Source organism: Cherax quadricarinatus, chromosome 1 (assembly GCF_038502225.1).
Source record: "Cherax quadricarinatus isolate ZL_2023a chromosome 1, ASM3850222v1, whole genome shotgun sequence".
Lineage (NCBI taxonomy): Eukaryota > Metazoa > Arthropoda > Malacostraca > Decapoda > Parastacidae > Cherax > Cherax quadricarinatus.
Window position 1 is genome coordinate 6,533,582 of NC_091292.1, and position 22,906 is coordinate 6,556,487.

The window sequence follows — 22,906 nt, forward strand, 5'->3', positions numbered from 1 at the left end:
AACATGGTGTGGAGGAGAAACATGGTGTGGAGGAGAAACATGGTGTGGAGGAGAAACATGGTGTGGAGGAGAAACATGGTGTGGAGGAGAAACATGGTGTGGAGGAGAAACATGGTGTGGAGGAGAAACATGGTGTGGAGGAGAAACATGGTGTGGAGGAGAAACATGGTGTGGAGGAGAAACATGGTGTGGAGGAGAAACATGGTGTGGAGGAGAAACATGGTGTGGAGGAGAAACATGGTGTGGAGGAGAAACATGGTGTGGAGGGGAAACATGGTGTGGAGGAGAAACATGGTGTGGATAAGAAACATGGTGTGGAGGAGGAACATGGTGTGGAGGAGAAACATGGTGTGGAGGAGAAACATGGTGTGGAGGAGAAACATGGTGTGGAGGAGAAACATGGTGTGGATAAGAAACATGGTGTAGAGGAGAAACATGGTGTGGGGGAGAAATATGGTGTGGAGGAGAAACATGGTGTGGAGGAGAAACATGGTGTGGAGGAGAAACATGGTGTGGAGGAGAAACATGGTGTGGATAAGAAACATGGTGTGGAGGAGAAACATGGTGTGGGGGAGAAACATGGTGTGGAGGAGAAACATGGTGTGGAGGAGAAACATGGTGTGGAGGAGAAACATGGTGTGGAGGAGAAACATGGTGTGGAGGAGAAACATGGTGTGGAGGAGAAACATGGTGTGGAGGAGAAACATGGTGTGGAGGAGAAACATGGTGTGGATAAGAAACATGGTGTGGAGGAGGAACATGGTGTGGAGGAGAAACATGGTGTGGAGGAGAAACATGGTGTGGAGGAGAAACACGGTGTGGAGGAGAAACATGGTGTGGAGGAGAAACATGGTGTGGAGGAGAAACATGGTGTGGATAAGAAACATGGTGTGGAGGAGGAACATGGTGTGGAGGAGAAACATGGTGTGGAGGAGAAACATGGTGTGGAGGAGAAACATGGTGTGGAGGAGAAACATGGTGTGGATAAGAAACATGGTGTGGAGGAGGAACATGGTGTGGAGGAGAAACATGGTGTGGAGGAGAAACATGGTGTGGAGGAGAAACATGGTGTGGAGGAGAAACATGGTGTGGATAAGAAACATGGTGTGGAGGAGGAACATGGTGTGGAGGAGAAACATGGTGTGGAGGAGAAACATGGTGTGGAGGAGAAACATGGTGTGGAGGAGAAACATGGTGTGGAGGAGAAACATGGTGTGGAAGAGAAACATGGTGTGGAGGAGAAACATGGTGTGGATAAGAAACATGGTGTGGAGGAGGAACATGGTGTGGAGGAGAAACATGGTGTGGAGGAGAAACATGGTGTGGAGGAGAAACATGGTGTGGAGGAGAAACATGGTGTGGAGGAGAAACATGGTGAGGAGGAGAAACATGGTGTGGAGGAGAAACATGGTGTGGATAAGAAACATGGTGTGGAGGAGGAACATGGTGTGGAGGAGAAACATGGTGTGGAGGAGAAACATGGTGTGGAGGAGAAACATGGTGTGGAGGAGAAACATGGTGTGGAGGAGAAACATGGTGTGGAGGAGAAACATGGTGTGGAGGAGAAACATGGTGTGGAGGAGAAACATGCTGTGGATAAGAAACAGGAGGAAACATGGTGTGGAGGAGAAACATGGTGTGGAGGAGAAACATGGTGTGGAGGAGAAACATGGTGTGGGAGGAACATGGTGAGGCGGAGAAACCTGGTGTGGAGGAGAAACATGGTGTGGAGGAGAAACATGGTGTGGAGGAGAAACATGGTGTGGAAACAGGAGAAACATGGTGTGGATGAGAAACATGGTGTGGAGGAGAAACATGGTGTGGAGGAGAAACATGGTGTGGAGGAGAAACATGGTGTGGAGGAGAAACATGGTGTGGAGGAGAAACATGGAGTGGAACATGGTGTGGAGGAGAAACATGGTGTGGAGGAGAAACATGGTGTGGAGGAGAAACATGGTGTGGAGGAGAAACATGGTGTGGAGGAGAAACATGGTGTGGAGGAGAAACATGGTGTGGAGGAGAAACATGGTGTGGAGGAGAAACATGGTGTGGAGGAGAAACATGGTGTGGAGGAGAAACATGGTGTGGAGGAGAAACATGGTGTGGAGGAGAAACATGGTGTGGAGGAGAAACATGGTGTGGAGGAGAAACATGGTGTGGAGGAGAAACATGGTGTGGAGGAGAAACATGGTGTGGAGGAGAAACATGGTGTGGAGGAGAAACATGGTGTGGAGGAGAAACATGGTGTGGAGGAGAAACATGGTGTGGAGGAGAAACATGGTGTGGAGGAGAAACATGGTGTGGAGGAGAAACATGGTGTGGAGGAGAAACATGGTGTGGAGGAGAAACATGGTGTGGAGGAGAAACATGGTGTGGAGGAGAAATATGGTGTGGAGGAGAAACATGATGTGGAGGAGAAACATGGTGTGGAGGAGAAACATGGTGTGGAGGAGAAACATGGTGTGGAGGAGAAACATGGTGTGGAGGAGAAACATGGTGTGGAGGAGAAACATGGTGGGGAGGGATGGTGTGGAGAGAAACATGGTGTGGAGGAGAAACATGGTGTGGAGGAGAATCATGGTGTGGAGGAGAAACATGGTGTGGTGGAGAAACATGGTGTGGAGGAGAAACATGGTGTGGAGGAGAAACATGGTGTGGAGGAGAAACATGGTGTGGAGGAGAAACATGGTGTGGAGGAGAAACATGGTGTGGAGGAGAAACATGGTGTGGAGGAGAAACATGGTGTGGAGGAGAAACATGGTGTGGGGGAGAAATATGGTGTGGAGGAGAAACATGGTGTGGAGGAGAAACATGGTGTGGAGGAGAAACATGGTGTGGAGGAGAAACATGGTGTGGAGGAGAAACATGGTGTGGAGGAGAAACATGGTGTGGAGGAGAAACATGGTGTGGAGGAGAAACATGGTGTGGAGGGGAAACTTGGTGTGGAGGAGAAACATGGTGTGGAGGAGAAACATGGTGTGGAGAAGAAACATGGTGTGGAGGGGAAACTTGGTGTGGAGGAGAAACATGGTGTGGAGGAGAAACATGGTGTGGAGGAGAAACATGGTGTGGAGGAGAAACTTGGTGTGGAGGAAAAACATTGTGTGGAGGAGAAACTTGGTGTGGAGGAAAAACATTGTGTGGAGGAGAAACATGATGTGGAGGAGAAACATGGTGTGGTGGAGAAACATGGTGTGCAGGAGGTACAGAGGTTAGTATGTGGAGAAGTACACAGGCACTTCCTGCTCAGGTACTAGATTGTAAAGTAATATAGGCTAGTATGTCAGGACTAGTGAGGGACTAGCCTGGAGAAACAGAGGCTAGTATGTCAGGGGACCAAGGTGTGAATAGGAGCTAGCTCACCTCCCGCACCTCCCTCACCTCCCACACCAGAAGTGAGGCAGACCAAGTCTGCGAGTTGGCCGGTGTTAGTGTAAGAGGCCAGAGATCTCTATCGCCCACGAGTAATAATGTGGCCAACTTGAAGTTTAAGTGGCCACAGACCTCCATAACTTAGAAGTGCATGTCTCCAGTTGTCTCTACTCTTGCTTCTCGTCACTCTTCATTACTACCATTAACATTACACTAAATACTTAGCAATTCAAATTATTACAGAATTAAATTTATATTCCATTCACTAACAGCATGTACGATCTGTGTAACTATTCCTATACTTATTAAGTAGTGCAGTGTTGCTCAGGTGGGGTAAAATGTCCATTGAGTTTACGTTGTTACTTTTCTTAGGTAAACAGTATCCTCCGGTGGGACAGAAGGAACGGAGCGTCAACTGGCTGTTCCTCATCATTCCCGCGGTAGTGGTGGTGATTGTGGTGGCTGCGGTGGTGATGTGTCAGGTAAGTAGTGATGGAAGTCGTGGTAATGGTAGTGGTGATGGTGGTGAATGAGACGAGACTGGTTCCCTCCCTTCCATTCATACCTCGCTCCCTTCTTTCCTCTCTAACCTCCCTCTCTTACACCCTCGCTCTCTTCTTCCCTCCCTTCCTCGCTCTCCACCTCATCAATGCAGATAAGCTCATCCTGTTATATTCCATCCTGTGATGGAATATAACAAGCAAACATAGCAAACTTTATATCGTATGATAGCAGTACACAGTGGGAACATCCAGAGGTCAACAATAACAGTCTGGATGATCAGGCCTTAATCCACCAGGAAGACTGGTCTGGGGCCGGGACGCGGGGGCGTTGCTCCCTCGAAAACATCTTTCCAGTATCCTTCAGGTCTAATAAAATAACTAACACGTGAAAAAATACCTTCAAAAATTACTATTCAATTTTCAATGCACTTTTGCAATCGTGAAAAATTGTTCTGTGTAGAAGAGCTTTATATTGAAGTATGCTGCTGCTCCTCCATATTCTTCTCTTTCCTCTCCTCCTCACCTCTCCTCAACTTCGTCTCCTCTGCTCTCCCTCCTCTGTAACAGTGTCATCCATCTCTCTACACGACACCAACCTGTTGTCACTTGGGCCATCTATCTGAGCCATCTCGCTGCCCTCCCTCCCTCCCTCCCTCCCTCCCTCATATCCACATAGCTCTCATCTTCCTTCCTACTCCCCAACCCTCCCTTCTTCCCTCCCAGCTCTCCCCCTTCCAATCACTACCCCCCCTCCTTCCCCCTCATGTCTCGTCCTTCATGTCCCAATCTTCATTTATTACCCTCCTCCTCCTCCTCTTCCTCCTTCTCCTTTTCCTCTTCCTCTTCATTCCCTCACTCACATCTTATCGCCACACACATCACTATCCCCACTCTTTTACCCTCCTCCCTCACCCATCACCCATTAGCCCTTCCTCCCTCATCACCCATCACCCTTCCTCCCCCATCACCCCTTCCTCACCCATCATCCGTTTCCCCGCTTCCCTGTCGCCCGTTAATAATAATAATGGTACAATAATAATAATAATAATAATAATAATAATAATAATAATAATAATAATAATAATAATAATAATAATAATAATAATAATAATAATAATAATAAAAACATCAAACAATTACGTTAAGAGAGAGTATATCATATTAGGTACAGTTTTTTTGGGGAGGGAACAACTCCAGTTTAATAATCGCAGTGTCTCTGACCACAAAAACTAAACCGGTAAATATCAGAGTAATGCGGTCACAGTGGTTACCACAGACTCCTTCACAACTAACACAGTTCAGATAGGAAGCTGTAGACGATTTTCCGTTCCTCCTGGTCTTTCATCAGTCCCGAGAAAGAGAGAAAAAGTGGAGAGAAAGCCAGACCACAGGAGAGAAAGCACAAGTCAGGATGTTTGGGGTTTAATGCCGATAAATCAAGGCAAGAAGACTCCGTGGATACGTAACATTTTATCTGAGACACAAGTAACATCTTCAGTGAAGAAACACGATCCACAAGAGGGACTCTGACACCTCTCGTGGAAAACAATAAGAGCGTAAGACAGAGGAGAAGCAGTGCAGCTGGTCTACTGACCCATGATAGGCAGGTCCAGCTCACACCCACTCGTATACCTGCTCAACCCTTTTTTTTTTTAAAAGCTACCTAAGGTTCTCCCCTCACTGAAGACATTCAACGACGGAACTGAAGATTCATGTTTTTCCTGCCTAACAAGTGCTACCTCTGCACCTCTTCCTCCCGCACCTCCTGTGAGAGTCGCTGAAGGATAAACTACGCAAGGACCTTAACAGTGAAGAAGCTGTCTATTCCACACTTGGTGCATGCTGCGAGAGACCTTACTCGCTAACTCACTAACTCACTCAATAACTCACTCGCTCACTAACTTACTCACTCGCTCACTAACTTACTCACTCGCTCACTAACTCACGGAGGGGACGAAAAAAAGGAAATTTTTATATGCCTTATCAGTGCGTGGAGACATAATTTTTTTTCATTGAAACGAGAAGCCTTCATCACACGCTGGTAAATTTGGAAGCCCAAGTGTATCTCCCGTGCCTGTGTGCACCAGAGGTAAGAGAACACCATTGTACACATCAGAGGCAACAGAACAGTGATGTACACACCGGAGGCAACAGAACAGTGACGTACACACCAGAGATAACTTAGAAAATACCTTTTTTTTTTTAATGCTCCAAATACGACCAAGAGATATAGCTTTATCATGTAGGATTTCTTGGTATTGTTACTTCTCAAAATATGGGAATTGGAATTCAGATAACTGGCGAGGCAAGGAAGACAGCCGAGAGAAGGCTGCTGTTGCTGCTGCTACTGCTGTTGCTGGTGTTGCTGCTACTGTTGCTGCTGCTACTGCCGTTGCTGCTGCTGCTGCTGCTACTGCTGTTCCTGCTGCTCCCTGCAGAACCTGCACAGCAGCAGCAGGAACACCTGCTGCTGCTGTCGTTTCATGACAGAAACCAGAGTAATTCAGGGTCTCGAGATCGAAGTCATTGGGACATCGATGTCACATCGAACTCAGGACTCACGAAGGATTTTAGCGATAAAGGTCATGGGCGCAGAACAAAACGTCTCGCTCTACATTGAGGTATATTAGTGTTACTGATTTTGATTACAGCTCTGCAAAGAGGTATCCTAAGTCAGTGTTACTGACTTGATTACAGCTCTACACAGAGCCTAACCTCAGCAACAGAGGTTTCTGAAAATAAATGGTATAAAATACCGACACAATGGAAACATAAACACATATGCAGTTTAATGTGATCCTTTATTGACAGATTTTCGCCCACTGTGTGGACGAAACGTTGTCAATAAAGGATCACATTAAACTGCATATATGTTTATATTTCCAACAGAGGTTTCTCCATACCTGTGTCTTTCCTTCGCCCGTGTGCGCAGTACGCAGCTGTATCCAGAGATCTATCTGTGTCGTGTCTAGGACTAACACAAGGTGGTGTATGTTAAGGTTAACTTTACATGCTCACCTGAGGAGCCTTACTCTTTGTGTTGCTTGAGAAACACAACCGCCCAGTCATGTTCTGTTCAGCCCCTAGGGCCGTCGAAACAGCCCCTGCCCAGCCTGTAAACAGGTTCAGTCTACCATCCGTCATTAATGAAGAGGACGTAAGACCATGTCAAGGAGTCCACTTCATTTCTCTTCTCCCTTCCTCCACCATCATCCCTCTCTCAATCCCCTCTCCTCCCATTTCTTCTCAGTCTCCCGTTATCCTCACCAGCCTACCTCACTCCATGGCTTCTCTCTCTCTCTCTCTCTCTCTCTCTCTCTCTCTCTCTCTCTCTCCATCATTTATCTAGTTCTTTGGTGGCATGTCGAAGCGATCTAGCGGGGGTCTTCAGCGTCCACAGGCGACGCAGACGAAGTACTGACTCTCAGAGCAGAGGAAGGCTGTTCCTGCTGCTGCTCCTGCTCCTGCTGCTGGGTCCTGCTGGCAGACACACTCGGCCACCGTAATGTTATGCTGAAAAACTGGAGAATTGCGAGGCGCTATCTGCTCTGTGGACTCCCTGAAATGCTATCCAGGAGGAAGGAAATGTATAAAAAGAAGGAAAATGAAAATTCTTGGAGCATGTGTGTGTACACACGAAAATATAAACGAGTGCACACACACACACACACACACACACACACACACACACACACACACACACACACACACACACACACACACACACACACACACTCACACATACATACATTTACACACGTACTCCTATACAGGCACCAATTTCACCCATGTATAAATCTCTCTCCCCATCCATCTCCCCATCCCTCTCCCCATTTATCTCTCCATCCCTCTCCCCATCTATCTCTCCCCCTTACATACCAACACATTATTCCTTCCCTCACCCCCTCCATCTATTACATAAACGTTGTTTCCCCCCCCTCCTCATTTCCTCCCAACCACCATTCTTCCCTCAGTCCCTCCCACCTTCCTTCCCACTCCCATTTTATCCTCAGATTCGCCTTACCATCTTCCAATTCTCCTTATCACCCTTCCTCCCATCCTCCTCTTCTCCCACCCTTCTTCTAGTTCTTTTTCCCCTTCTCAACTCCTCTTCTTCCATCCTCCTCCGCTCCCACCCTTCCTCTCATCCTCATTTCCTCTCAGTTCCTCTCCTCCCAGCTTTCCTAACCCCTCCTATTACACAAACATTCTCCCTACTTCCTTCCACCCCGTTACCCATGTCACTCTCCCTCCTTCACTCACCATAAATCCCAGACACTCAATAAGGAAGAACACTTGAGAGAGAAATAGTAAATACATAGTTTAAAGACAGAGAACAAAAATACACAATACCCTTACTGGAACAATACATAAATACCCAGCACATGGAACAATGACAGTCAGGGCGACGTTTCGATCAAATTTGGACCATTAACTAACAATGAACGACTGCCACTGAATATAACTCCAAACTGCGAAGAACATAGATTTGACCCCTGACACTAGTTGAACTTGAAGAGCCCAATAATACACAATAACATCCACACCCTGTGTCGGAGGCCCCGACTCACTTGACTCCATAGTCGTACAAAAATAATTATGAGCGGCCTGGAATATCTAATGGAGAGAGAGTTAAGACATAGGCGTCATAAATCATAAAATCACTGATAAAACCTTACTTCTTAAAAGTGGCAGTGAAGCATTTTGAAAATGTAAAAAGCATATTATAAAAATCTTGAACGAGTGCTAAGGATACGGTCTGTAGAGGTTCTCAAGTTCAACCAGACTGTGATAGATATGTGGGTCAGCGGGCGTGCCAACAACAACAGCCTGGTCGGCCAAGCACTCAGCAAGGGAAGCCTGGCCATAGGCCGGGTGGGTAGGGGAACTCCTGAGAAAAGGTCACAGGTAAATTACAGGTGAAATCATAGAATAACATGTATATAGTGCAGTTGGCACTTGTCTCCCACAACTGCTAGAGCAGCATCCTGTCGTCTGAACACAACTGCTAGAGCAGCATCCCGTCGTCTGAACACAACTGCTAGAGCAGCATCCCGTCGTCTGGACACAACTGCTAGAGCACCATCCTGTCGTCTGAACACAACTGCTAGAGCAGCATCCCGTCGTCTGAACACAACTGCTAGAGCAGCATCCCGTCGTCTGAACACAACTGCTAGAGCAGCATCCCGTCGTCTGAACACAACTGCTAGAGCAGCATCCCGTCGTCTGGACACCACTGAGAGGTAAGCAGAATGAATATATAGTGTCACAGTAAGCGATATGTGGGAAAAGAAATAACTTCAGAATTTTTCAGATGAATCTTTAACTTTCTAACAAAATCCATAGAGCAGCAGCAGTAACCAGTAATAATTTAGTGGCCTCGACACGGTAAAAATCTGTATCTCATAAAGCAATGCTCTTTACTGTTGTCTTTCTTATTATGACTGAGACATAAATCAAAACACAGCATCCCTCGAGGACACAGCATCCCTCGAGGACACAGCATCCCTCGAGGACACAGCATCCCTCGAGGACACAGCATCCCTCTAGGGCACAGCATCCTTCGAGGACAGAGCATCCCTCGAGGACACAGCATCCCTCGAGGACACAGCATCCCTCGAGGACACAGCATCCCTCGAGGACACAGCATCTCTCGAGGACACAGCATCCCTCTATGGCACAGCATCCTTCGAGGACAGAGCATCCCTCGAGGACACAGCGTCCCTCGAGGACACAGCGTCCCTCGAGGACAGAGCATCCCTCGAGGACACAGCATCCCTCGAGGACACAGCAATCTTTTAACTAAGTCTTCCCTTGAATCCAGAAAACAAGATGATGGTCACTCAGGACAAATTTCAGCCGCTCCACTGCGGAGGAATGAAAGCCAATAAAACCTGCAAGAGAGTACAAAACGCAATTAAACGACTCAATAAAACGCAAAAGGAATGTAAGGGACATGGGAGTAACCCTGTTAGAAGACGTTATAGAAGAAACACAACAGTGTTACTAGCGCAACAGGAAGGAAACTGAGAGGCAGGAGAATAAGAGTCATCAACACAAGATATAATCAATCAATTTACCTTCAAGGCTGGAATTTTGCTGTACACAAACTATTTACGGCAGACTATTAAGTTCAGGCCAGAACGATATAGTGTAATTTACAGTTAGGAAATACTGGAGGACCTGAATCAGACGTGCACTCTGAAATTACACATTACAAAAGAATTTAGAATGGCGGTGCAGAAGAGTCAAACTCGAAGCATGAGTGCAAGAAGTAGAGTGAGTGGAGGCAGGAGTCAAGGCTCTCGACACACTTCGCTTTACATATAAGAGGAGTTGCCAGAAGACTCGTAATTCCCTTCAAGAGGGAACTGGACAATTTGCTCCAAATTGTTTTTGATCAGCCGGGCTGTGGCCCCTACGTCAGGATGCCGGCCGCTTACTGCAACAGCCTGGATGACCTGACTCTCATTAAAGAGGTCTTCCTTAACTGCTCTTCCTCTTCTTTCTTCTTCCTTCTCCTCTTCCTCTTGCTCCTCCTCCTCCCTCCCGCCTATCCACCCACCCCCTCGTCCTCCCTCACCCCTATCCACCCACCCCCCTATCCACCCACCCCTCCTCCTCTATCCACACTCACAACAGACCCACCCACATTAATTCTCCCCCTATCCCCTTTATTCACACTAATTCCTTACTCACTTATCCCTACCTGGTATTTACCTGGTACAGGTTCCAGGTCTCACACCAGGCTTCCTGGCTGACGGAATGATCAGTCAGGCTGTTGGTGGTAGCAGTCCACAGTCTGTATCACGGCCTGTCGGATCGGGAACAGTCTGCAGGAACTGATTATTTAGACTGACAAAGGAAGAGGTCTTCTGTGAGTTCCCTTATGCATGAAGGGAGGGTGATGAAGAGTCTTGAACCCCTTATGCTCACTGAGTTATTGTCGCGTGGGGGTTCGAATGCTGGAATTAGGTAAAAACACACACACCGGACGCCTGGTAACTTATAATTATGAGTACTAAAGGAGGAGCGCTAAACCTGACCTGTCTTCTCTTTAACGTCTCTAACTGAGCTACTGGTACCGTGCCCGGAGGGTAAGCGGCTTTCAAGCATCATGCTATGGTCAGCAAAATGACTCAATAACGGTCAATGCTCACGTAGACTGTGAATCAGTAACGGTTGGTATGAGTCACATGCTACTGACACAACTGGTAACTGATACTACTGATATTATCCATTAGTGTGCCTACTCTGTGCTTTACCCACACTAAACACTAATGCCCCGCCAACACTAATGTTCCACCCACACTAATATCTCACCCACACTAATGTCCCGCCCACTAATCCACCCTGTTTCTTTTCCCCACAGCTTCGGAAAACCACTCCCGATAAACCAGTGGGCGTGACGCCGCCCACGCCAGTGCTAAAGGGTGATGATGCCTCCGCCCTCACGCCCTTAAACCCGGAATCCCACGCCCACGCCCTCCCCCGCCCACCCGACCTTGTCTATCAGGTGAGAGAGAAGAGGGAATCCTGTGTATACTCACCTAATTGTGGTTGCAGGGGTTGAGACTCAGCTCCTGGCCCCGCTCCTGACCCCAGTGTGTGTGTGTGTGTGGTTAGAGATAATAATAATAATAATAATAATAATAATAATAATAATAATAATAATAATAATAATAATATTATTATTATTATTATTATTATTATTATTATTAATGTTATTATTTCAATATTATTATTATTATTATGATTATTATTATTATTATTATTATTATTATTATTATTATTATTATTATTATTATTATTATTATTATTATTATTATTATTAATGTTATTATTTCAATATTATTATTATTATTATTATTATTATTATTATTATTATTATTATTATTATTATTATTATTATTATTATTATTATTATTATTATTATTATCATTATCATCATCATCATTAAACATTTTAAAAATAAGGAAATCAACATAGCAACAACAACAACAACAACAAGAGAGGGACGGGTATTTAAAGTGATTAAGAGGTATTAAGGGGTATTTAGAGCCATTAAGGGACATTTAGATTTGTTAACGGGCCTTTAGAGCCATTAAGGGGCATTTAGAGTCATTAATAGACATGAGGCCTTTTAATGACTCTCGGGCATTGCTTAATGGCTTATTAATCTCCTTATTAAGTGGGACTTTTAAATTATAATTCTATACACGTAATACTCATTAGCGAATATATCCGTGAGAGGGGGGGAGGGGGGTAGATCGTGGGGGGGAGGGGGTTGACCTGCCATGTTCCATCACACAGGATGGGTTGGCCTGCCATGTTCCATCACACAGGATGGGTTGACCTGCCATGTTCCATCACACAGGATGGGTTGACCTGCCATGTTCCATCACACAGGATGGGTTGACCTGCCATGTTCCATCACACAGGATGGGTTGACCTGCCATGTTCCATCACACAGGATGGGTTGACCTGCCATGTTCCATCACAAAGGAGGGGTTGACCTGATATGTTCCATCAAACAGAATGGGTTGACCTGTCATGTTCCGTCACAGTAGTGTCAGCCTGAGCTGGCAGACTTCAGCAGTGTCAACCTAAGCTGGCAGACTTCAGTAGTGTCAGCCTAAGCTGGCAGACTTCAGTAGTGTCAGCCTGAGCTGGCAGACTTCAGTAGTGTCAGCCTGAGCTGGCAGACTTCAGTAGCGTCAGCATGAGCTGGCAGACTTCCGTAGTGTCAGCCTAAGCTGGCAGACTTCAGTAGTGTCAGCCTGAGCTGGCATATTTCAGTAGTGTCAGCCTGAGCTGGGAGACTTCAGTAGTGTCAGCCTGAGCTGGGAGACTTCAGCAGAGTCACCTGAGCTGGGAGACTTCAGTAGTGTCATCTGAGCTGGGAGATTTCAGTAGTGTCAGCCTGAGCTGGGAGACTTCAGTAGTGTCAGCCTGAGCTGGGAGACTTCAGCAGAGTCACCTGAGCTGGGAGACTTCAGTAGTGTCAGCCTGAGCTGGGAGACGTCACTAGTGTCAGCCTGAGCTGGGAGACTTCAGTAGTGTCAGCCTGAGCTGGGAGACGCCACTAGTGTCAGCCTGAGCTGGTAGACTTCAGCAGTTTCACCTGAGCTGGGAGACTTCAGTAGTGTCAGCCTGAGCTGGGAGACGTCACTAGTGTCAGCCTGAGCTGGGAGACTTCAGTAGTGTCAGCCTGAGCTGGGAGCCTGACGCCACTTCAGTAGTGTCAGCCTGAGCTGACGTAGTCACTGGGAGACGTCACTAGTGTCAGCCTGAGCTGGGAGACGTCACTAGTGTCAGCCTGAGCTGGGAGACAGTAGTGTCAGCCTCAGTCACTAGTGTCAGCCTGAGCTGGGAGACGTCACCAGTGTCAGCCTGAGCTGGGAGACTTTAGTAGTGCCACCTGAGCTGGGAGACTTCAGTAGTGTCAGCCTGAGCTGGGAGACGTCACTAGTGTCAGCCTGAGCTGGGAGACGTCACTAGTGTCAGCCTGAACTGGGAGACGTCACTAGTGTCAGCCTGAGCTGGGAGACGTCACTAGTGTCAGCCTGAGCTGGGAGACGTCACTAGTGTCAGCCTGAGCTGGGAGACTTCAGTAGGACAATGAGGATATCATATAGTGCTCCAGTAAAGGTCCATCAGCTAGGACAGCGTCACTGGTGACCTTCCAACAGAGCTGGAGTCACTATCACCTAGGAATTACCATCCCTCAGTACTGGTCTCTGCAAACCCCAGCAGAAATAGATCTTTTATGAACACATCACCATCATCCCAGAACTGGAGAGAGATAAATTGTACAATGAGAGATAGAGAAAAGAATGAGAGAGGGAGAGGATAATTGTCTCGTTATATTGCTTCTATCTACGTATTTACATTACCAGATAAAATGCAGAGTCATTATATGCTTAAGAATAATAGTGATGGAGTGAAAGATGGAGCGGGATCGTGGAGTGGGGAGTCTAGAATGATGGAACAATATTGCTAACACCATGGAGGGAGTCTAGAATGATGGATCAATAGTGCTGACACCATGAGGGGATTCTAGAATGATGGAACAATAATGCTAACACCATGGAGGGAGTCTAGAATGATGGATCAATAGTGCTGACACCATGAGGGGAGTCTAGAATGATGGAACAATAATGCTAACACCATGGAGGGAGTCTAGAATGATGGATCAATAGTGCTAACACCATGAGGGGAGTCTAGAATGATGGAACAATAATGCTAACACCATGGAGGGAGTCTAGAATGATGGATCAATAGTGCTGATACCATGAGGGGAGTCTAGAATGATGGAACAATAATGCTAACACCATGGAGGGACTTTAGAATGATGGATCAATAGTGCTGATACCATGAGGGGAATCTAGAATGATGGAACAATAGGGCTAACACCATGAGGGGAATCTAGATTAACGAAATGGCAGTGCTTATACTATGAGGGGAGTCTAGAATGATGGAACAATAATGCTAACATCATGGAGGGAGTCTAGAATGATGGATCAATAGTGCTGACACCATGAGGGGAATCTAGAATGATGGAACAATAGTGCTAACACTATGAGGGGAATCTAGATTAACGGAATGGCAGTGCTGACACCATGAGAGGAGTCTAGAATGATGGAAAACCAATTTTAAGACCACAGAGGGTGTCTAACATGATGGGGGAATCTAGGTAGATGGAGTAACAGGTTGTGCTACCTAGACCACCATCGTAAGTGCTCCATCTGCCAGACAATTTTCCCGACAGTGTTTTACGACCACTAAACCGACCTACCATCAGAAGTTTCGTCGTGGTATTGTGCGTGAAGGTGCGTGAAGGGGCGTGAAGGGGCGTGAAGGTGCGTGAAGGTACGTGAAGGTGCGTGAAGGGGCGTGACGGGGTGTGATGAGGGTGTGAGAATGTGTCAAATGGGTGTAATCGGGAGCAAACATGGAATGGTGTATGTATCAAGCGAGGATGGGTGGGGTGGGAGGGGTGGGCTGGGGGTGGGCATGGGTTGGACGTGGGCGTGGGTGGATCGACGTGGGTGACTTCTAGCACTGAACATATGTACGTGTATACATTTGTCCGCTTCCGAATGAACGCTTGTGTACTTACATGTATATACACACACATATACGTACACATTTTCGTGTTTTTACACTGTGTCTGCATACGGTTGCGGGCGTATATATTTCTGTGTACATCTACAACCGTGTAGGTAGGATAGTCCAAGAAGACATTAATGTAGATAGTGTAGGTAGGATAGTCCAAGAAGACATTAATGTAGATAGTGTAGGTAGGATAGTCAAAGTCAGCCAGTTTTTAGTACAGGTAGCCCCGCTGACACAGCAGGTTAGGTTCCGGGCTACTGCTGTTGTAGTCAGAATCACTGTAAAGAGAAACAGAGTATTTAGCTTCACGTACTTATAAAAGCCTGGTAACATGTTTACGCTATCATATGTTAAGTGTTCACTTAAAATATGATAGTGTACTTCCGTGTCGGCAGTGGCTAGAGGAAGTAAAGAGTAGGGAGAGAGCCTTCTGTATTTCAGTCCTTGATTCACGCACCTATATAGTGCACGATAGTCCTTAAGCTAGACTGGAATAGACGTGGACGTGCAAGTTCTCTTCATGGCTTTCCAGTGTACTCCCGTGTACTCCCGTGTACTCCCGTGTACTCCAGTGTACTCCCGTGTACTCCCGTGTACTCCCGTGTACCCTCGTGTACTCCCGTGTAATCCCGTGTGCCCTCGTGTACTCCCATGTACTCCCATTTACTCCTGTGTACTTCCATGTACTCCTATGTACTCCCATGTACTTCCATTTACTCCCGTGAGCCCTCGTGTACTCCCATGTGCTCCCATGTACTCCCGTGTCCTCACGTGTACTCCCATGTACTCTAATATAAACCCAGGGACCAATCTTACATGCAGAGAAAAATCACTTGTTCTTCATTATCAGTGTTGACTCTGGCTGTTCTATTTTCAGAGTTCTTTTTTTCCCCTCTTGTTCCTGGCTAACATTGTCTGCCCCTGTGTCTCCCCCCGTGGGCACTGCAGGAGGTGAGCGGCAGCTACCCTGGAGGCAGCCTCCGTGGCGGAGGAGGCGGCGGCGGAGGCGGCGGTAGCAGCAGCGGCGGCGGCGGCGGCGGCGGCGGCGGCGGCGGCGGCAGCGGCGGGGGCATGATCCAGCAGACGGCAGCGGCGGCCGGGCACTACGCCGACCACTACCCGTCCCCCTACCCGGAGTCGTACATCGACCCGGCCTACTCCGACCCGTACTCCGGTGACCGAGGCCCCACCCGGACCTCGGACCATAGCTATGCCCGCCTCACCCACCCATCCCACCCATCCCTGGCATCCCACACCTCTCACGCCTCCTCCAGCCCACATCTACCCCCTCCTTACGCCCATGCACACACCCATGCGCACGCCCACGCGCACACGCACAGGCACCCACAGTATTTCGTGCACTACAATTTATAGAGTCTAATACTGTACATTTCCCCTCAATTTAGGATTACATATTATTTATAACTTTATACGTCAGAGTTAAACCAAGGGAGGTTGAGTGATACATAGGGTGTTAAACCAAGGGAGTTTAAGTGATACATTGGGCGTTAAACCAAGGGAGGTTGAGTGATACATAGGGTGTTAAACCAAGGGAGGTTGAGTGATACATAGGGTGTTAAACCAAGGGAGGTTGAGTGATACATAGGGTGTTAAACCAAGGGAGGTTGAGTGATACATAGGGTGTTAAACCAAGGGAGGTTAAGTGATACATAGGGTGTTAAACCAAGGGAGTTTAAGTGATACATAGGGTGTTAAACCAAGGGAGGTTAAGTGATACACAGGGTATTAAACCAAGGGAGTTAAACCATTAGAGGGAGGGTTTAATAAAACCAAGAAACCTATTTATAGATAGGGAACATTGCTACCTCTGCCGCCTACCTTATCATAGTGAGACGAGATACAGAAACACAGACGCTGTGCATCACAGCAGAGGTCAGCAACACAACAGTGTCGTACAGCACAGCAGGTATGACACAGCGGAGTCGAGCAACACAGCAGCAGTTGTGACACAGTAGAGTTACGACGCTTATAAGGTGGAGTTTTGTTCGTCAGGAAAAAAGGATCACCATTATAGCACAAGAATCACCACATGGACATGGATCACAACATAGGACAATGCTCATCGCGCAGAAAAGTTCATCTCTTCATTAACTGGGTTTGAAGCCTATCAACTACATGATAATTATTAAAGTCTACACGTTACCTGTTCACCACCAGCCTTGAATATTTCAAAACCTAAAAGTTGGATTAAATTTTTGAGCATACACACACACACACACACACACACACACACACATACACACACACACACACACACACACACACACACACACGCACACACACACACACACACACACACACACACACACACACACACACACACACATATATATATATATATATATATATATAAAGGAGATACCATGGTAAATAACAACAGCAACAACAATAACAACAACAGTACCAACAACATTTTTCAACAACTTCGAGAACTTTCCAAAAAACAATAACAACAAGATCAGCAAAGATAACAACAACAGCAGCAACAATATCAACAACAACACCATCACGTAGTGGAGAGATGAATGAAGGAGATGTTAGTAAACACGTGAGGTCACTTGGAGGTGAGGTGAGTCACAGTGAGTCTGGCGCTACAGCTGCTGAATGAATGACACTACCAGACCTGAGTGTTGAAATCCCCAGTGTTGGTGAGTGTTCTTGCTGCCTCATCAAGCTAACGAGGATATGACGTACGATGATGCGACGAGCACACGACCCGCTCCAAAGATGCAGCATCTGGGAGATCAACACAGCTTCTCCAGGTGAGATGACAGAAGAGATGTCTCTTACGTTGTACCTGCAGTGTGGAGACGTGAGAAGTGACTTCAGATGAATTCGCCTGAAGGACCTAGCACCTATGACATTGCCCCGTCTTCCCACATCAATATAAGTGTTAACAAAAATTGAACAAACTTCCCTCGTCTGCTTTTTAAATTAAGTGGTTCTGCTGATTTTTTTAATATCATCTATGTGAGAGTCAATAAAAAACTTAACTAAAACAAATTTAACACGTGTACTAGTGCAGGTACAGTAGACCTGAAACTTTCTAATACGACTTTGTAATTTAAGTCAACTAATAACCACGTTGTAGTGAAAAAAGTCTGGGATGTGTTGCATTTGTATAAAGTTAATTGCAACGGTAACACTGTCTGTGTCTGTCAAGAGGTAATGACGGAGTTATTGTTGCTAAGGGTGTGATATTTTGGCTGACAAGTGTTGTGAAGTTATGTTCACCTGCATAATCAATGAAGCTGCCTAACAAATTCTCTCCTCTGGTCAAAAATCTCAATCCAGCAAGATGCTACATGTATATCAGTGGTAATACATAGAGACAGCTATGTAAATCACACAAAATGTGAATTTTACTGAGAAAGAGTTTCGTCCATTAGGAATTTGATTCATAAAATTCCTACATATCGTATATTGTGTCCTATCGGAAGACGTCACGTGTGTACACGTGTGTGTGTGCTCGTCCAGAGACTCTATAATGCAAGTGTTTATAACGAGATTAGAATGATGAGCGCAGGTGTGTAAAGTGTGTGCAGACTCCAGAACAGTGTTGCTGACGAGACTGAAAGATAAAAGCCAAACACAGATGCCAAAGCTAAGTAATAGACAAGTCAGGTTAAGGAACAAGGTGTTACAGTATTAAAGAGTAGTGAGGGAGGGGGAGAGGTTATTGAAGTAACTCCGTCAGAACAACTCACACGGGCATGGAATGACTGAACTTGACATGCGAGTGTTTGCCGTCCTGTCACCTTGGCATATGAATGCCTGGGTATAGGAGAGGGTAGGCATGCCCTATACATTTATATGAGAATGTTGGACTCATCATGTGTCCCTTGAACGCTGGGATAATCAGTATTACATGGGGAAGGCAGACAGCACAGGACTTGCACGTCCACACCAAGGCTGTCTGCTGAGAACTATATACTTCTACCTAGACTAAGAACTATAGTTCAGTGTCTAGGTGTGTGAGTGAAAAAGAGAAAAGCAGAGTGTTTTCTGAACACCAGAGTGATCTAGAAGTGTACTGTGTCACACAAGCAAGGAATCACACACTCCACTTGGCCACAAGACTCTGAAACACATTAGGAACACATCCAGTGAAAAAAAAAATAATTACACCTTCAGTCACGTGGGAAATGCTTAACCTGTGGTGCGACAATCAGGTTTAATCCCAGCAAGGGAAGGGTAGCTTTAATTCCACGGGTCAAGAGCCTATTACCACCATTAAGGCACTCCCCATTAGAAGGGGGAGGGCCAGGCAGGCACAGTAGTCAAAAAACACAGCGGTCTGCTATTTGCTGTGTCTTGCATCTGACAAAGGTCAGAGAGAGACAGACAGACAGAAAGAGAGAGAGAGAACGAATGAAAGAGTGAGTGAATGAGTGAGCAAATGGACGAATAAATGCTTGAATGACTTTGAAATCTGTGATCATAAAGCACGCGTCCAGTAGGCTTAAATCATACTTATATCCTGAGTGGCAAGAGAAAAACACTAAAGCGTAATTTATCAACGAATCTGGCAATCCCGGCTATAAAAAAAAATAATTGGGTGTGACTTTGGCCGATTCGATTATGTCGTAACTTTGTCACCTTTGTATCCCATCTTTTATGTAGTGTTTTTTCTTCCCTGTGGACTCCCGCCTGTTACAATGGTGGCTTGGTTGGTGAATAGAGTTTCAAGCCTGTCCACTACACGAGGATCATTAAGGCTGTATATAACCTGTTCACTGCTAGTCAAAAATACTTTAATACCTAAAATAGGAACTAAAGTAATATATATATATATATATATATATATATATATATATATATATATATATATATATATATATATATATATATATATATATATATATATATATATATATATATATATATATATATATATATATATATATATATATATATATATATATATATATATACAAAAAATTGGCAATAAATCTGAGTGAATTAAATAGGCACTCCAATTTAAAACTAATGATGTATTTGAAGTACTGTATACTCAGCTGTATGTTCAGTTGTATGATCAGTTGTAAGACGAATTGTATGATCAGTTGTATGATCGGTTGTATATTCAGTTGTATGTCATACCTTAGCAATGTGATCCCAGTTTGTTACTTGAATTAATATTCGACACTTCGAAAAACTTGCTGATATTTTTTGTGTCGTTCTGGGCCTCCAAATTTACAATTTACAGAATTTCGATTTACAAATATTTAATTTACAATTTTTTCCAATTTACAAAATTTCAATTAACATTTTTTTCAATTTACCAATTTACAAGTTACCAACTGACAAAAATTTCTATTTACAAATTTTCTGTTTATAAATTTACAATTTATAAAGCCCGAAGCTGTTTTTATATATGTAAATCAGTGTCCCTTTTTCTTATTACGGGCTGGAGTTTTGAGACTCTATGACCGCGGGTTCAATCCCGGCCGAGGGTATGGTTTATTTACAGCTTTCCTGATCCTCTGTGATCCTTCTGATTCTCTATATTCCTACTGATCCTCTGTGATCCTTCTGATTTTCTATATTCCTCCTGATCCTCTGTGATCCTTCTGATTCTCTATATTCCTACTGATCCTCTGTGATCCTTCTGATTTTCTATATTCCTCCTGATCCTCTGTGATCCTTCTGATTCTGTATATTCCTACTGATCCTCTGTGATCCTTCTGATTCTCTATATTCCTCCTGATCCTCTGTGATCCTTCTGATTCTGTATATTCCTACTGATCCTCTGTGATCCTTCTGATTCTCTATATTCCTCCTGATCCTCTGTGATCCTTCTGATTCTGTATATTCCTACTGATCCTCTGTGATCCTTCTGATTTTCTATATTCCTCCTGATCCTCTGTGATCCTTCTGATTCTCTATATTCCTACTGATCCTCTGTGATCCTTCTGATTTTCTATATTCCTCCTGATCCTCTGTGATCCTTCTGATTCTGTATATTCCTACTGATCCTCTGTGATCCTTCTGATTCTCTATATTCCTACTGATCCTCTGTGATCCTTCTGATTTTCTATATTCCTCCTGATCCTCTGTGATCCTTCTGATTCTCTATATTCCTACTGATCCTCTGTGATCCTTCTGATTTTCTATATTCCTCCTGATCCTCTGTGATCCTTCTGATTCTCTATATTCCTACTGATCCTCTGTGATCCTTCTGATTTTCTATATTCCTCCTGATCCTCTGTGATCCTTCTGATTCTCTATATTCCTACTGATCCTCTGTGATCCTTCTGATTCTCTATATTCCTACTGATCCTCTGTGATCCTTCTGATTTTCTATATTCCTCCTGATCCTCTGTGATCCTTCTGATTCTCTATATTCCTCCTGATCCTCTGTGATCCTTCTGATTCTCTATATTCCTACTGATCCTCTGTGATCCTTCTGATTTTCTATATTCCTCCTGATCCTCTGTGATCCTTCTGATTCTCTATATTCCTCCTGATCCTCTGTGATCCTTCTGATTCTCTATATTCCTACTGATCCTCTGTGATCCTTCTGATTTTCTATATTCCTCCTGATCCTCTGTGATATTTCTGATTCTCTATATTCCTCCTGATCCTCTGTGATCCTTCTGATTCTCTATATTCCTACTGATCCTCTGTGATCCTTCTGATTTTCTATATTCCTCCTGATCCTCTGTGATCCTTCTGATTCTCTATATTCCTCCTGATCCTCTGTGATCCTTCTGATTCTCTATATTCCTACTGATCCTCTGTGATCCTTCTGATTTTCTATATTCCTCCTGATCCTCTGTGATCCTTCTGATTCTCTATATTCCTACTGATCCTCTGTGATCCTTCTGATTTTCTATATTCCTCCTGATCCTCTGTGATCCTTCTGATTCTCTATATTCCTACTGATCCTCTGTGATCCTTCTGATTTTCTATATTCCTCCTGATCCTCTGTGATCCTTCTGATTCTCTATATTCCTCCTGATCCTCTGTGATCCTTCTGATTCTCTATATTCCTCCTGATCCTCTGTGATCCTTCTGATTCTCTATATTCCTACTGATCCTCTGTGATCCTTCTGATTTTCTATATTCCTCCTGATCCTCTGTGATCCTTCTGATTCTCTATATTCCTACTGATCCTCTGTGATCCTTCTGATTTTCTATATTCCTCCTGATCCTCTGTGATCCTTCTGATTCTCTATATTCCTCCTGATCCTCTGTGATCCTTCTGATTCTCTATATTCCTCCTGATCCTCTGTGATCCTTCTGATTCTCTATATTCCTACTGATCCTCTGTGATCCTTCTGATTTTCTATATTCCTCCTGATCCTCTGTGATCCTTCTGATTCTCTATATTCCTCCTGATCCTCTGTGATCCTTCTGATTCTCTATATTCCTCCTGATCCTCTGTGATCCTTCTGATTCTCTATATTCCTACTGATCCTCTGTGATCCTTCTGATTTTCTATATTCCTCCTGATCCTCTGTGATCCTTCTGATTCTCTATATTCCTCCTGATCCTCTGTGATCCTTCTGATTCTCTATATTCCTCCTGATCCTCTGTGATCCTTCTGATTCTCTATATTCCTACTGATCCTCTGTGATCCTTCTGATTTTCTATATTCCTCCTGATCCTCTGTGATCCTTCTGATTCTCTATATTCCTCCTGATCCTCTGTGATCCTTCTGATTCTCTATATTCCTCCTGATCCTCTGTGATCCTTCTGATTCTCTATATTCCTACTGATCCTCTGTGATCCTTCTGATTTTCTATATTCCTCCTGATCCTCTGTGATCCTTCTGATTCTGTATATTCCTACTGATCCTCTGTGATCCTTCTGATTCTCTATATTCCTCCTGATCCTCTGTGATCCTTCTGATTCTGTATATTCCTACTGATCCTCTGTGATCCTTC

The 22,906-nt window shown here is 45.0% G+C and overlaps 1 protein-coding gene across 2 annotated transcripts in view; it reads left to right on the top strand.

Annotated features, from left to right (window-relative positions):
• The window catches only part of LOC138853483 (fibroblast growth factor receptor-like 1), a 168,380-nt gene extending 148,560 nt beyond the window's left edge, over positions 1–19,820 (top strand). The window contains exons 9-11 of one of the 2 annotated variants that reach the window (XM_070090381.1): positions 3,745–3,854; positions 11,248–11,391; positions 15,942–19,820. In XM_070090381.1, coding sequence (XP_069946482.1) covers positions 3,745–3,854; positions 11,248–11,391; positions 15,942–16,367 — 680 coding nt within the window. In that variant the 3' untranslated portion in view covers positions 16,368–19,820. The remainder of the gene's footprint in view (positions 1–3,744; positions 3,855–11,247; positions 11,392–15,941) is intronic. The other variant, XM_070090429.1, reaches the window with a different exon arrangement.
• The last annotated feature ends 3,086 nt before the right edge of the window (positions 19,821–22,906 follow it).